The 16,448-nt window shown below is 37.3% G+C and overlaps 1 protein-coding gene across 1 annotated transcript in view; it reads right to left on the reverse strand.

The window, feature by feature from the left end:
- The window catches only part of ADGB (androglobin), a 189,622-nt gene that overhangs the window by 75,397 nt on the left and 97,777 nt on the right, over positions 1–16,448 (reverse strand). The window contains exons 16-22 of the mRNA XM_080806887.1: positions 15,811–15,844; positions 14,708–14,891; positions 13,771–13,834; positions 10,341–10,443; positions 7,521–7,662; positions 5,809–5,923; positions 1,911–2,078 (exon numbers count right to left, since the gene is read on the reverse strand). Of these exons, the coding sequence (XP_080663013.1) occupies positions 1,911–2,078; positions 5,809–5,923; positions 7,521–7,662; positions 10,341–10,443; positions 13,771–13,834; positions 14,708–14,891; positions 15,811–15,844 (810 nt within the window). The remainder of the gene's footprint in view (positions 1–1,910; positions 2,079–5,808; positions 5,924–7,520; positions 7,663–10,340; positions 10,444–13,770; positions 13,835–14,707; positions 14,892–15,810; positions 15,845–16,448) is intronic.

A 16,448-nucleotide genomic window follows, 5' to 3' on the forward strand; every position in this document is an offset into this window, starting at 1 on the left:
TTACCTGATCCATCTGGAATTGTTTATGGTAGACAAATTTGAAATTTATTGATTTATGGGATGTGGCTCTAAAAAAATGTCACACAACTATGTAATATAAAAGTGTAAAAGTATTCAAAAATTTAAAGTATTTCATTACCAAAATAGCTCCCTTTTGTGTAAGTGAAGCATGCGCAAAGGTCCTTTACATATTAGATCTGGCCTAGCGACAGCAGACTCATGCACAAGTAATGTGGGTGGCAGGGACAGGAACTACGAATGGTTCCAATAGTTTGGGCTCTCTTTTACCCAGGCTTAGCAATCTGTCAGTAGCAGAAACGTTAATACAAAATCATCTTCTGGGGATTCCAGTCAGCCATGTGGTGGCAAGTTTATTTCAGTGGGCTTTTATCAAGGAGGTACAGAAGCACCAAGGAATGTCCCAGCAAATTCAGACATAATTCTTCCTGTCCCCATTTGTCCTTCCTAGCATTGACACTTACCTCAAATATGAGTTTGCTTTCTCTTTCTTTGGGGCCTCTGTCCAAGGGGTTATGGAAAGTCTTATTTACAAACATTAGATCCAACCTAACATCCTCTTGGACCAAGATCATATTATACAGAGAAGATTTAACCACTGGAGAATGTCTCAGACCCAATGGGCCTAATATATACTGTAGAAGGAACTGACAAAATTCCTGGTAAATTGAAATGGCATATAAAAGTCTCAGCTAAGAGGCCATCCTAGGGATGACATCTTATAGAACTGACATGATATCTTCCAGGGCACGGTATACATGAACAGAACCAAAAACCAACATGTAGTGCTATATCTGTAAAAGCTAAGACATACAGGGCTCAAAAATTAGAAGTAAGATTGGCCTCTCTCACCATTATTTCCAGTGGTCCATTTACAATAATTAGTGTTCTCTGTCCCAATAGGCAGTTTGCTAAATTGGAGGACCTAATTCCTAGGGATGGAAGGCAACGGATGTTTCCATCAAGGAACACGGTATAATTTACAATAAACCTAAGTTATGATATAGGCCTGGTTGCTTTGAGCTTCTCATTTTGGTATGCAAATAGGAGAAAAGGAAAAAATATAATGTTGTGTGGGGAGAATTTACCCTGACTGTCATGAAGTGCTAGGGTTTCTACTCCATAATGGGGACAAGAAGAATTATGTTTGAATTCACTGGGACACTTCTTGGTGCTTCCGCAGTAAATGATTAATCACAGCCTGAAAAGAGTAAGGCAATCAAGGTCTTGGGCTCATCAGGATTAGAAGTCTAGGTCACCCACCAGGTAACAAGAACAGCTGAAGCTTTGGATGGAAGAAAGGAGAACTTTAGAATGGTTGGTAGAGGAGACAGATGTTGAATACCAACTATGGCTTCAGGGCCAGATGTAGCAATGGAGACCACAACTTTCTAGTCCTATGATGATTTAATTATTTGCTTATTTTTAAGGTTTGGGAATACTGCCTTAAGCCATCTAGAACCATCACCTTGAAGAGTGGATTGATAACAGAGTTCACTTAAGCGGGGAAATCAGATTGGTTGAAGAGTAAATCATGGCAGGTATTTCTCACAGATTATTCATGCTGTAGGTGAACAGTTCTCAATTAGGGGTGAACTGTGTCCCAGGTAGGGTTGCCAGATAGAATACAAGATACTATAAGGGCAAATACAAATTACAAAAGAAAGGCTTAATTCTCTCTGTGGAAAATAAAAGAAGAAACTCTTTCCTTCCCTTTTTCTTAGACACCTCTTTCAAAAACTTACTATTGCAAGTTCTTTCTTTTTCTCTGTGAAATGTATGTAAGTCTTTTTTAAAGGCTAAATTTTGAATATCACCTACTATAAGATATATATATTTTTTGTCAAATGGAAATTATCCTTCTAGAAACATCATAACTTGGATGTGCTTACCCTGAAGTGCTGTGTAGTTAATTCTTTATTGTGGAGGGGTACAGGGTAGTGAGCCGCTTGTAAATCCTTCGTAGCCACAGAGAGTTTACCCTTATCTTTGAAACTAGCAATCACATTTCCAACAGCTTTCAAAATCGTTAGAGACTGTTCTATAAATCGGTAGCTCTCCTGTGAAGACAAAGCATAGCAGCCAGCCTTACTTTCTTTTTCATTTTTATTTACGTGTAATTAAGCTTACACAAATTTAATTTCTGTTAGTATATTAAACCTCTTCTATATAGTTGATTCAATAGTTATTTATGAAGCCCTTGCTTGATCAAGGCATTTTCCTAGGGTCTATGATCTCAAAGATATAAAACAAGGGTTATAATTCCTGCTGTAGTGGGGACACATGGGAAGGACGCCTACCTCATACTGGGAGCCAGAGGAAATTTCTCCACAATATTGATACCTAGACTTAGTCCCAAGAACATCTAGGAATTACTTTGACACAATTGTGTGGGAATGGAAAACTGATGGGCAGAGAAGAGTTCAGGGAGAGAGTGATAAAGATTAAAAAGATAAGAGGGTGAAAAAGGTAAAAAGACAATAGGATGAACTGGCTCCCTCTTGCTTCTGGCTCCCTCCTGCTATTGACTCTGAGGAGAAAATAAAAGCAAAAAGGGGATAGGGATATGGAAAACAGTATGGAAGTTCCTCAAAAAATTTAAAATAGAACTATCATCTATTCTAGCAATCTTACTTTGGGTATATAGCCAAAGAAAATGAAAACAGGACATTGAAAACATATCTGCATCCCCATATTCATTGTAGCATTATACATATTAGTCAGGACATGGAAAGTGTCCATCAGTGGATAAATGGATAGAGAAGATGTAGTGTGTGTGTGTGTATAGATAGATGTGTGTGTATATATAAATAGAGATGTAGTGTGTGTATATATATTATATATCTATTACACATAACTATATATATGTTTAGCTGTAGTATATATGTGTAATATGTACACATATATATTTTATATATATACTTTATACACACACACACACACACACACACACACACACACACACGGAGACAACGGAATATTATTTAGCTGTGAGAAAGAAGGAAATCCTGCCATTTGTGACAACATGGATAGATAGACTTTGAAGGCATTATGCTAAGTGAAATAAACCAGACAGAGAAAAACAAATACTGCACAGTATCATTTATGTGTGGAATATTTAAAAACAAACTCAAAAACAGAGGGTAGAAAAGTGGTTGTCATGGGCTAGGGAGTGGGTAAAATGAGAGGTCCATGAAAGGATGCACACCTTCAACTACAAGATGAACAAGATCTGAAGATCTACATGTAAACCATAGTGACTATAGTTGATAACACTGTATTGTATAATCGGTATTTGTTAAGAGACCAGAACTCAAATGTCACCCCCCCCAAAAAAATGTTGTTAACAACAAAAAGATAAGTATGAGAGGTGATGCTTGTGTTAATTAACTAGATGGTGGGCATCCTTTCACAATGTTTATGTATATCACATGAACACAATGTACAGTTTGTATAACTTACAATTTTATTTGCCTATTTTACCTCAATAAAGCTGATGGAAAAAAGAAATTGGACGTCAAATTGCAAATCTGTAGGTCAAAATCAAAAAGAGAGTCAGTGTGGGGTGGGGGTGGGGGCGGAGAAAGAGGAGGAGAGAGAGAGAGAGAGAGGAAGAGAACCCTGAGAGGAAAAGGAGTTTACAGATTATTTTGATCAGTGTGTAGTGGGTAGTTGGTGGCTAGAGGAGGAGCTACCCAAAGCAGAGGGTGCTTTGAGACAGGATGAGGAGGGTGAAATTGTGAAGTGTTTCCGCTCCTTCCTAGGGTGCACCATGGTGCCATCATTGTTCCTTGGTTCCCTGCAGAAATTGTGAGGAATGGCCTAGCAGCTATGCCAGGACGGTACAGATCCCCTGCTGGGGTGAGTGGATGAAGACAGATGCAACTGAATTGCCCCCTTAATGCATTTGCCATTCTATTACCTTCTCCCCCAACCTCTGAAAGCCTAGAGAAAGCATCTTCTCAATGGTGTTTCTCCCTGAGGTGAAGCCATGACCAGAAAAATTGGTTAAAGGGCAGCACTGGGAGTGATCACGTATGGCTCTGAGGAGTTTCTGTCTCTCTGCTCTTGGACTAGTCTATCTCTTGTTTCTTCATTAGAACTGAAGAATAATAGGGCCTGGTTTTCAGGCCCAGCAATTTTTACAAGATGGAGGAACTGATAACCCCAGGAAAAGATGAGTTCATAGACTAAAATAACTAAACATTTATAAAGTTAAGTCACCTAAAGAAAGAGACAACCTGGATAATCCATACTACCTGAAGCAGAATCTTTTTTTTTTTTTAAAGAAAACAAAGAAAAAATGAAATAATTTAAAATAAGCAAGACAGGGGCACCTGGGTGGCTCAGTGGGTTGGGCCTATGCCTTCAGCTTGGGTCATGATTTCAGGGTCTTGGGATCGAGCCCAGCATCAGGCTCTCTGCTCAGCAGGGAGCCCACTTCCCACCCCACCCCTGGCCTGCCTCTCTGCCTACTTGTGATCTCTGTCTGTCAAATAAATAAATAAATAAATAAGATCTTAAAAAAAAAAAGAATTTAAAATAAACAAGATAAATATAATTAAGGGAATAAGAGACATGTACTTATAACATTGTAAGACATGTTGATCTTCCTTCTATTGAGCAGGAGGGAGAGGACAGGTGAGAAACAGCACAGCAGAGAGGGGGCAGCCATGGGCAATCCTATACAGCCACTGCCCAGAGAGGCAAGAATTCATGACTAAGCATATCTGGGCCACAGCAACATTAACATAAAAGAGCTGCTCCTGGGACGCCTGGGTGGCTCAGTTGGTTAAGCGGCTGCCTTTGGCTCGGGTCATGATCCCAGGGTCCTGGGATCGAGTCCCACATCGGGCTCCTTGCTCAGCAGGGAGCCTGCTTCTCCCTCTGCCTCTGCCTGCCTCTCTGTCTGCCTGTGCTCACTCTCTCTGAGAAAAAAATAAATAAAACTTTTAAAAAAAATAAATTAAAAAAAAAATAAAAGAGCTGCTCCTGAGGCATCTTGTTGCTACCTGGGTCCAGAAGTTTACTGAATGGCTGAGAAGATCCTGCTTCATTAATATGAGGAGGTGCTACATGGAGATGGGTTTGGTAGAGGGTGTAAAACTGAATTGTGCAGCAGGAATGCCCCACACAAATTGGGCCCCCAAAAGCAGCAGGCAACATATCTAAATAAGATGTCTTATGGGAATCATCTAAAACTAAGACAGGATCTCAGGGGAAATGCTGGGTTCATTTACAGTGTTTCTTCTTTCAGATGCTTCAGAACAGAGGAGTAAGAGAAACTAAGAAGAGGCCAAGAGAAGAAGAGATGAACAAGAATGACAGAATTATCCATGGATCCTCTCTCCCTGAATTCCAGAGTCAAACACTCCAAATTCCTTAGGTCAATGAAGGGGTACAAGGACCATATGATACCATAATTTTAAACTTTAATTAAAAGGTCTGCACTGACCCTCTATACATCCCAAACGACCAATATGCTATGGGATCTACCAAAAATGTGGATGTGACAGGGAATTCCACAGAGCAGAGGTGAAGGCAGTTGTTGGAGAAAAACTAAAATTATTTTATTTGTATCTCTACAGAGTTTAGACTATTTATTATACATAAATACATTTGAGAGGAGTTTCTTAATTCTTAATTCTTAGTTCTTAATTCTTAATTAACAGTTTTAAAAGGTAAAAAAAAAAAATGGGTGAGGAATATGATTTAGTTCCAAGTCTTTGGAAAAACACACACACACACACACACGCACGCACACAAAATCACGGTTGCTTAAACACTTACGGGCTCAAAGTGGGGTAGCACAACATCTTCATCTCCAACAACAAAAGTCACCATGCTGCAGATGTGTATGGAATGTCCTACTGGAGAGTATGCAGTGAAGAGTAGCATATGTCTCCTAAAGACAATGGAAAATATATAAGGACCAGTGGGCTCCTTTGTTGTAGTTCTAGCCTCTGTTAGTTGCTTGATGACACTCTGTGCTCAAATGAAGTCAAACATTAGTGAGAGTTGAATTTTTTAACACAGATGGGATAAAGACCTTTTAATTTTCATTCTGAAAGAATCATCAGAGGTCATGGGATATAATTGCATTAACTATATAGGACAGAAAGTAGTTACACTAAATGATGAACTTGACCACGAGGGAAATTTCTGCCATACACCGCAGTCACATCACAGGAGATGAGTCTCGATTTTTCCCTAACAATAATTCATGGTGCTTAAGGCTTTGTAGATTTCAGATTCATTTCATAGTCATTTCCTCACAAATGTGTCATTTCACCTATGTTGTTTGTGCCTCTCCTACCAGGTTGTGGTATCACTGAGAGCAGCGATGCTCATTTCTCCTCAGTTACTGAGCACTTGGAACATACTTAAAACACTCACGCTGATAGATTAGGTCCTGAGGGAAACACTTGGATATATATAAGAAGGTTCTTTATTAATTTCCTGTTTTTGGTTGTCGTGGTGGATGAGCACTCAGACAGAATAATGACTTCTGGGAAAGTCTCTCTATGACAAAGTTTTTAGGGTAGAAGTGAGAAACTCTGAAGTTCTAAAATTTATTATTTTCTAGGAATACTGGGTGCTTGCCACACATTATTTTAGCATTTGATTTTGCTGTGTAGGCTTTGCTTTTTCTATAAGAGCTGTTGCTTTTCACTGATCACATAGAATTAACATGATTGATCTTAGGAAATCCAGTAAAAATATTTATTTCATCTGAAATAGGAAGTAATGTTTTGAATTTTAGTTATCAAAATCAAGAAAGCTTCAACTCTGCATATTTTCTTTAAAATGGAAAATGTTATCTCAGTCAAATTTATCTTAATTAAAAATAAAACTATAGGTAAGATTAAAAGCAAACCACAGGTTAAAAATATAGAAACCATAGGGGAAAAAATGCTATGTTTGTCAATCTGTTTTTAAATAAAATCATAGTTCTTACCAAGGGATATAAGATTTACCAGAAAACAAAAAGGATTGTTTAATAAATGAATTTTAAGAAATGCTATTTTAAACCATATTCTTTCTTTTTTCTTTTTTTTTAAGATTTTATTTATTTATTTGGCAGAGAGAGAGACAGTGAGAGAGGGAACACAAGCCGGGAAAGTGGGGAGAAGCAGGCTTCCCGCAGAGCAGGAAGCCCAATGCCAGGCTTGATCCCAGGACCCTGGGATCATGACCTGAGCTGAAGGCAGATACTTAATGACTGAGCCACCCTCTGTGCCCCCAAACTATATTCTTCCTTAAGAAATTACCAGACTTTGACAATCATGAGTATTCCAAAAGGAGATTCACTGACCAGCATTTCTTCAATTTCTTTGTTCATGGAATTATTTTTCTCAAGAATCTTAGTGATAGCTCTGTTTCTTACAAAATCACTTCTGGAGACAATATTCTAGGTCCCATATTGTTTACTTATTTGGTAGCCAGTGGTTTACAAGGCTTCAAAAAATTCTTCATATGGGAAAAATGAAGTCATTCCATACCCAACAGGCAGGCGAACCACTGTAGCCTTAGTAGCATATGTATGAATCTTTGTAACAAGTTCCCGAGACTTCAGAGATTTCCAAGAAACTGATTCAGCTGTAAGCAGTCCAGGCTCTATTTGGGGGCTGTCTTTTGCTAAAGCTAGGAGGAGAGGAAAAATGTTAAAATTTGACTGTGACAGTTTAGCTGGCCTTTACAACATTAGTAACAATAACAATATCAGGAATTAGAGATTTTCTGAAAATATTCATAAAACCCAGAGAAAATACTCTGGGTAAATAACTACTGGAAATAACACTGGTGAGACTCAGGTCTTCCTCTCTGTCCGTTTTTCCTCCTCAGAATCATCTCTCACTAAAGAAACCAGGAGTGGGAGAGTTAACAAAAGTACAGACAAGACTATCCCATTTAATCATCTGTGGCAGAAATCACAATATCTCTCTAGATGCAGTTTTAAGGGGGAAAGACACCACATCTGGGAAAATAAAAGATTTTCCTAAGATAGTGGCAAAGCGAGATCAAAATATCCCATTGTTTAATCGAAGTTTTTAATTTTGATTCTTAGCTTTGACTATGTGTAGAAAAAGCAAATAATGGACAAAAATTTAATTTTCATATTAAGTGTTCCTCTTAAAATGAATAAAGAATATTAACTAATTTTCATCAGTATCTAAGGCCAAAAGACTTTTTAAATTAAAAAAAAAATGTAATTGAGACAACATCGACACAAGACATTTTATTAGTTTTAGGTGTATGATGTAATGATTGCTATTTGCATATATTGTGAAATAATTACCACGAAAATTTAGTTAACATCCATTACTACACACAATTACAATTTTTTTTCTTGTAATGAGAATCTTTGATTTACTCTCTTAGCAATTTTCAAATATACAATATAGTGTCGTTAACTATAGTCACTTTGGTGTACATTACATCTTCAGGAATTATATTTTTACCCTATTTATAAGCTGAGCATATAAGGGCAAAACATGACCTGAAACACCTCCACACACATCGAATTTCAACGTTTGAAGACATGGTGTGGCTTAGGAGTTATTAGGTAGTAGATATACTAAGCTTATACCACTGAAGTTTGGCAAATTTTTTCAACGAATACTTATTGCCTATGGCTACACTAGACACCATTCACAACACTGGGTATAACTGAGTGGAAAATCATAGTCCCTGCTGTCAAAGTTGGTAGGACATTTAATAGTCAGCATTCAGCAAATTTTTATTGTACCTCCACAGTGCCAGGTATTATAAATTTAAACTATAGATAATTTGATTTTGCTGTTTAGGCTTTGCTTTTTCTATAAGAGCCATAGCTTTTCATTGATCACATAGAATTGACATGACTGATATTGGGAAATCCAGTAAAAACAGTTATTTCATCTGAAATAGGAGGTACTACTTTGAATTTTATTTATCAAAATCAAGAAAACTTCCGATTATCCATGTTTTCCTTAGAAGGGAAAATGTGATCTGCTTAGCCAAGTTTATCTTAGTTAAAAATAAATGTACAGGTAAAATTAAAAACAAACCATAGGTAAAACTATGATTGGTAAGGGGGAAAAAAATGCTGTTTCCTAGCCTGTTTTTAAATAAACAGATTTAACTTTAACCTAACAGGACAGAGACTTGAAGAATGATGTTTTGTGCATATGTGCAAACATGCAAGGGGCTTGTCTCAGAGAGAAGCAATAATAGTCCCTCCATGAGAGCAGGAGGGAAGGTGACCAGTATTGTGAAGAGCTCATTATGGGAAGATGAGGTAGGTCATTCTTGATTTTTGTCTATCCCACCAGTGGAAATAGCAGTAAGGTCATTAGCTAAAAATGTACAAGGATGAGAGCAACTGTTGGAGAGATCTGGAGGTTTGAGACAGTCTTCCATGAGGACAAGAGTGGAGAACACATGAACCAGGGAAACATCGGCAGTGCTCAAGGGCCATTTTGAAGTCTGTGGCCCTCAGTTGAAAGTGAGGCTAGCTGATAGGATTATTTTTTTTCTCTAGTCACATTTAGCTGTTCTGATGTACACAGGTAAGATGCAGAGTTCATCTGTTGAATCAACCAATATCAGGGTTTTGCCAGGAAAGGAAGCTGAGAGGGAAAGAAGAGCAATCACACTGAGGTGTGTCCATGGCTACCATTACAACGGCTGGTCATGGACACTGGGGATGAGAGAAATAGGGACATGAGGAGAAAGAGGACAGAGAAAAGTAGGAGGGTCAGTAGATGGTGGTCCCGGAGGAGTCAAAGAATTATAAGAGTAAGGGTTTTAGGAAGAGTGAACTGGAGAGTCAGGTCCTGTAGTCAGAGCCTGAAATGGAGAAGTTTGAGATGACACAGTGATTGGCAGGTACCTTCTAGAATATAATTATGAAAACAAAGGCCAAAGTGGGATGGCATAAAAGAGCTTCAGAATTGTCAAATCAAAGAAAGACTGCATGTTTTTTAATAGATTTTAAAAGACTCAAGAATGATGACATGTGGAAGGGGGGAAAAAAAAAAAAGTAGGTATCAGGCCGAAGAGGGGAACACAGGACTAAGACAAGGAGAGGTGTAGGTGGCAAGAGTGAGCATAACCCACAACGTCTGAGCAGGAAGAGCCTCTTGAAAGGTGATGTAAGGAAGACTTTCTTAGAGACTCTGGAGAGGAAATAAGTTCCTGCATCTACAGCTTAAACATCTTGTATTTCCCCTGGACTGAATGAAAGTAAGCTGGGATTTAAGACTATAATTTACACTGAAAAAAATTTTTAAAAATTTAAAAAATTTAAAAAGACTGTAATTTTCTCAAAGCTCTCTTACCTCCAGATTCTCCCCATCGTACCAATGCAGAAAAGCAAACCAGCAGTTCAATAGGTTTTAGACTATCCACAAATAGATAGTAGGGCACACGTTCTTCTGAGAACTGCAAGAAATCAGATGAATCACTGAATTTAGTATTAGTCTATTAATGTTGTATTTGCCACTTGTAATAATCATACAATACCTAACATTTAGAGAGAACCTACTATGCCCTAGCCACCATGATAAATATTTCACAGCTTTCATGATACGAAGAAAATCACACTAGGTAAATGTTGGCAATAGTCTATGGAAGATGGGTCTGTAGGACCTGTGTTTAAGATTGGTTGTCCCATCACAGAGAGTCAAAACTCTTCTCCAAGAGCAAAGAAAATGGATATGCTTGTTCTAGAAATAACAAATGGAGGAGACAGGGCTGGAAGCTGAGCAGTGCTCAAAGAATATATATTTGTCCTTGATAATAGGCCACAGAGTAACCTTTGCAGAGAATGGAAATGTCTAATGGGTTCTATTAAGGTATTTTGTAGGGTGGTATGTGATATAAATGCTTTCATCCTTTTTTTACAGTATCTTCAGAAATACAACCATTGAACACCAATGTACCAGGCTGGGTTTTTGTTTTGAAGATGCAAGAGAGTACTGAGTAAAACCAGAACTTCCCTTGAAGGACAGCCACATAAGGGTTACATGAACATGAACTCAGTCCATCCTAAATGGGTACTATTATATGCATGATCGTGGATGGAGAAACTGAAACACAAAGAGAATAAGTAATTTGCCAAAGGTGGCAGAATTTGCAAATAGCAAAGCTGAAGAGTCGAAAGTAGGTCTTTCTACTGACCAGCTCCAGGACTGGTCTTTGAGACTATTGTACTTTTATTGCCTCTCAACTGACTGGTGCTTCAACATAATTCTGACTGATGGCATATAGTATATGTATACTGTATGTATACTGTATACTGTATGTATAGTAAGTGTGTTAAATTAATTTCATTGCTATTATAGATTTAAGCTTTCATTTTATTACACAATGATATTTAAATAAACAATTAAAGTATAAAAGAAAAATCTCTAGTGATACTGTGAAAAACACAACCTTGTTATTTAATCAAGTGTGACAAGATTGCTGGAAATGCTCGATACAACATGACCATGTTTTAAATGATTGCTTCCCCCGATATTTTTCAATAGTAAGCACTTGCCATTTATCTTCTTTGTTTCCTTCTGGCTGCCACACATTGGTTATAAAGGCAGTTGTTGCAAGTATTCACTCTCTAAAATTATGAAGGAAGCTTGGGTTTGCCAGCCTATCTGTGCATGCTGGAGGAGGAGTTTCCGCACAGAGCTTATTTGCTGCCCCACCTTTACATTGAGCACCAATGGAACATCTATAGAATGTGCTGGAAGGGGTCTCAGGCTCAGCTGGCAGTGCCTGTGGTCACTAAAATCAGGAATGCCTGGCCTTAGACCACAACCAATCCTTCCTTTCAGGTGATCCCAAAGGCTTTAAGTTTGGATTCCAAAGCCTTCTAAGAAAAAATTGTTGTTTTCTTATACCATTGATGTTAACAAAAAAATTCAGGAGAATGAAGAAGGGACTGAGAAATCTATATTTACATCACTTTGTAAAAATAGGATCAGAATAAAGAACAGTTGGCCATTGTGTTACACACACACACACACACACACACAGGCACGTGTGTTGGGATAGTGGTGTATAGCAAATGCATAACCAAACTGCCTTTAGTAACAATGACCGCCGACACTGATTATCCCTTGTTAACAATAGGCATTCTTCTAAGTGTTTTACATACATTCTCTCCATTATTTCCCAACCCTATCTATAAGGGCTCTTAATGCAATAATTTCATAGATGAGAAAATGGAGGCAAAAAGGAATGAACTTAGTCAGATCCCACCCCAAATGAAACATGAATTCAAAACCAGGCAGCCTCGTTCCAGGCCACCAACCTGGCAAACCTAGTGAGAGGGAAGAACTAGTGACAAAGCAGAGGCTTCACATCAGGCACAATTCTCAGGACGCTTGTGCCACTTACCAGGTGGGTGGTCTTGGGCAGTTTACTCAGCCTTGACCTGCCTCAGTTTCCTTCCCTGAAAAATGTTGATCATAATAGTCCTTTTCTAGGGTTTGCTATGCAGAGTTAATACAGTAAAGAACCTAGTGCAGGCCCAACAACAGAGTAAGCACCTCTAAATGACTTCATCTTATTATTGCCAACAGTGTGAATATGGAAATATGCTGCAGTGACCTGTAAACTGTATGTTATTCTCACCTCATACTCTGGATTCGGTTATTCCTGATTAGCAGTGTTTTTATCTTCAAAAAGTCAAAGCATTCCTCTGGGTGTCTTTATAGATAAACTCCAGAGCTAGGTTGACCATTTCTCCCTGCTACCTTCCCCCCAGGCACTACGAGGGACCCGATCCTTACTTTCAGAGCAGACATCCAGCTAAAGAGCACCTCATGAAAAATGCACAGAAGGTTTTTGCTGCCTGGATTTTCATCTAATATGAGTGCAATGAGAAAAGTCATCTCCAACACTTCTTTCTTCCCCCACCTCTGCACAGGCCTTATAGAGATGTGCCATTATCACTGGGGGCTTGAACGCTCCCCTACAAGCAACATAAGCGTTTCAGTACAAGCCAGTTTCCTAGACTATGTTTCATAGTTTTCTCCAAAATGCCACACGATATGAGATTTGTTAATTCAGTCATTAATTTTTTATTGAGTTTCTGCCTTATCCCAGGACCAGTGTTGTAATAATATACAAAAGGACAGAGTCCTTCTTAAGATGTTAACATCAAGCTGGTGGGTGGGAGGAGGAGCACAGAGAAGTAATCAGGCCATTGGGACAGAGAAGGGTAAGTACAGGTCACACAGAGTGCAGGGTACTTGACCTAGACTCTGTGGCCAAGGAAGAAAGTCTCACAGGGTCAAGGACATTGATGCTGTTATGAAAGACTTCTAGCATTAGCCAGATGAAGGCAATAAAGATGAAGGGGAATGGGCGCCACATAGACAGAAGAACATGGACAAAAAAAGCAGAAATGGTAGTAAAAATGTGCTTTTGTTTTAGGAATAGCGTGCAATTCAATAGACACTAATTGAAATCAAATATAGTGAATGTATTTGTGCTTCAGTTATTCATAAATCAAACATTTTTAATGTGAATTTACATAATAATGCAGCTCAGGATTGAACATAATCAGATGAATCGTACTTGGAGATACAAGGTAGCAGAATTTTGCTTATTGTCCGGATAAGAGATCAGTAGAAGACTCTAGGAATTGATTTTGTTAATATAATTACGAATTTGGAAATGCTTGATAGATTTCAAGGTATTTTGTACTAGCATGATTTAATCAAAATTTGCATAAAAGGAAAGGAGAAGAGATCATAATATATTTACCTTGAATTCTGTTTTTTGAAAGCTAAGACAATATGAATTGGGCTTGTGGAAAATATATATGTTCCTGAAAAACATTATTTATAACAGGTTACTGTCATCATATGCAATGAACTAGTACTACATGCTAAGTTTCATAGCATCAAATGATTACAGGCAGAACAAGGTAAAGACAGATGAAAATTTTAAAAAAACTTATATAACAACAACCCAGGAAAATAGTGGTTGCCAGGGGCTGAGGGTGGGGGAGATAAGAAGAGGTTGGTAAGTGGATACAAACGTTCAGTTATAAGATGAATAACATCTGAGGATCTACTGTATAACAAGGTGGCTGTTCTTGATAATACTGGATGGTATCACTGAAACTTGCTAGGAGAGAATAACTTAAATATTCCTGCCCCTCCCACCAATTGGCAAATGTGTGAGGTGTTGTATGTGTTAACTCGATGGGGAGAATCTTTCATAATGTATATTGATTCATCACCATGTACATTAAGATATAATAAATATACATTTATTATATTTAGATTTAGATATATTTAAGATATATATTTATATAAACATATATATTTAAGATATATAAATATCTTATAATTTTATTTATCAATTCTAGGTCAATAAAGCCAGGGGAAAAGAATAACAACTGCATTGAATTAGTTGTCCGAAGGAGACAAAAATGATCCCTCTCAGTAAATAAACTATCTTTAGCTTCATCAACAAATAAGTCTCTGAGGACGAGCAGACACTGGCCTGAGAGCTGTTTGGCTATTATTAATATTCTATGTGGACCATCAATTCACTTGCTTTTCTCTCTAACATTTTTACTGGGTATCATATCAATATCAGACTAATATTGGTTTAATTCTTTTGAATGATAGGTAAAAATTAACGACTTGTACATCCACTATATTTAATACACATTAAAAAAACTTATACTTACTGAAAACAAACACAGAAGTCTTCAAAATCCAACCATATTTCTTTAGAAACATTATTATTTATGGTTGCAAACTCCTCCTGTGATTTATCCTGTGTTGCTGTTGTCAGGCTGACCAAATCTCTTTCCAAACTTAATCCTTCCCCCTGATGGGTTGCATCATTCAATCCAAGGTCTATCAGTTCGTCTGTGCACAGCAGAAGACAAACGTGTCATTTGCACCTACATCATTAAATATTAAGTTATTGAGATATGGAAAATTATAGAGGACAATTTGCATACTGAATTCTACTTTTGAAAAAAAATGTTTCCTGAGGCAATCATTTACATGCAAGCCTCAAATTTGGGGAGGCTCCTGCAGAGACACATTTTCATACACCTAGGAGAATGTAATCCTAACTTAAACAAATAGCAGAGTGTTCAAAACTTTTGAAATCACTTTCACAAATTTGTGTGACCATTCTTCACAGATTATAAAGATACAGCAGAAATTATCTAGTTTAAGTATTTGACAACTGCTATAGGCAGACAAGTTTGTGTAAGAGAGGAAGAGGGAGGGGTAGCTTATGCATCAGAAGAAAGGAGAACAGAGAGCTATTGCAACAAATACATTTCAGAAGCCATTTAAATGCTCCCACATCATTAACAATTCTACATCTTATTTTATGTTGATCAAGTGATGTCATAAAGTTCTTATAGACTTCTTGAGTCAAAATGTTACATATGTACATGCCACATAACACTTCTTTAGATTTGAGGATTGGCCAAGTCTATATTTAGGAACTGAGGAATTGGTGATGGTTTCCTTGCTTTGATCATCAAGTGCATGTATGAAAACACATGAACTGTAGTCATGGGCCCTTTATCAGATATCTTTGATTTTGACTTTAAGAATGAATTTAACAACAACAACAACAAAGAATGAATTTAACAAGTGAGATTATCTGAGTTTTCTAGCGCAGAGCAGATTAAAGTTAACACATCAGAGGAGACACTGGAGACAGGCCACCAAGAGCCAGGAGAAGGGACCTCTAAGAGCTATCAAGAAGCAGAGATCCTTTTGTGTTTTGATGTTTGTGAAAGTCATGAGAAGATTATTAATTTACCTTTTCCAAGTATAGCTTGTGAAATAATATTACCCTGTGAAATGAAAGGAACACGTTAAGAATCCATTTATAAATTCAGCAAAACATGTTAGCTATTTAAAGAACCAATGCTTTTAAAAGAGTTAATACTGTCTTTTAATCATTGAAGAAATAAATTTCTGCAAATAGTTACTAAAACACGGTGAAGCAGAAACTTTGTTTTTAACCTCAAAGTTCAAAGATGTGAATTTAATTCAATAATTGCCTGAGGATTTAAGTTTGTGAAATTAAAACCCAGAATATGAGAGTTTATTAAATAATTGAGTCTTAAAATACAAGTTAAATTAAAACAATAATATCCTCAAGTAGTTATTCTGCTTGGTATGAAGCACCTGACGTGATTACAGATCAAATACAATGAAATGAGATTATAATTGGCAGCTAATGTATGGAAACTAGAAAGGTGTGTTTCAAATTATAAAAATGGTTCCTCCAAATTTAAACAGGGAAATGAAGTTGAATTCATTTGTGCAACTCCATTTCCTCTGTGACACAATTAAAATATGTATAAAAGGTTAAACGGTACAAAGTCATTCAGACATAATGGATGATGGCAACAATATTTTGGATGATGTAAAGAGATACAGGTGATAACAGAA

This window comes from Martes martes, assembly GCF_963455335.1.
Source record: "Martes martes genome assembly, chromosome: 6".
Lineage (NCBI taxonomy): Eukaryota > Metazoa > Chordata > Mammalia > Carnivora > Mustelidae > Martes > Martes martes.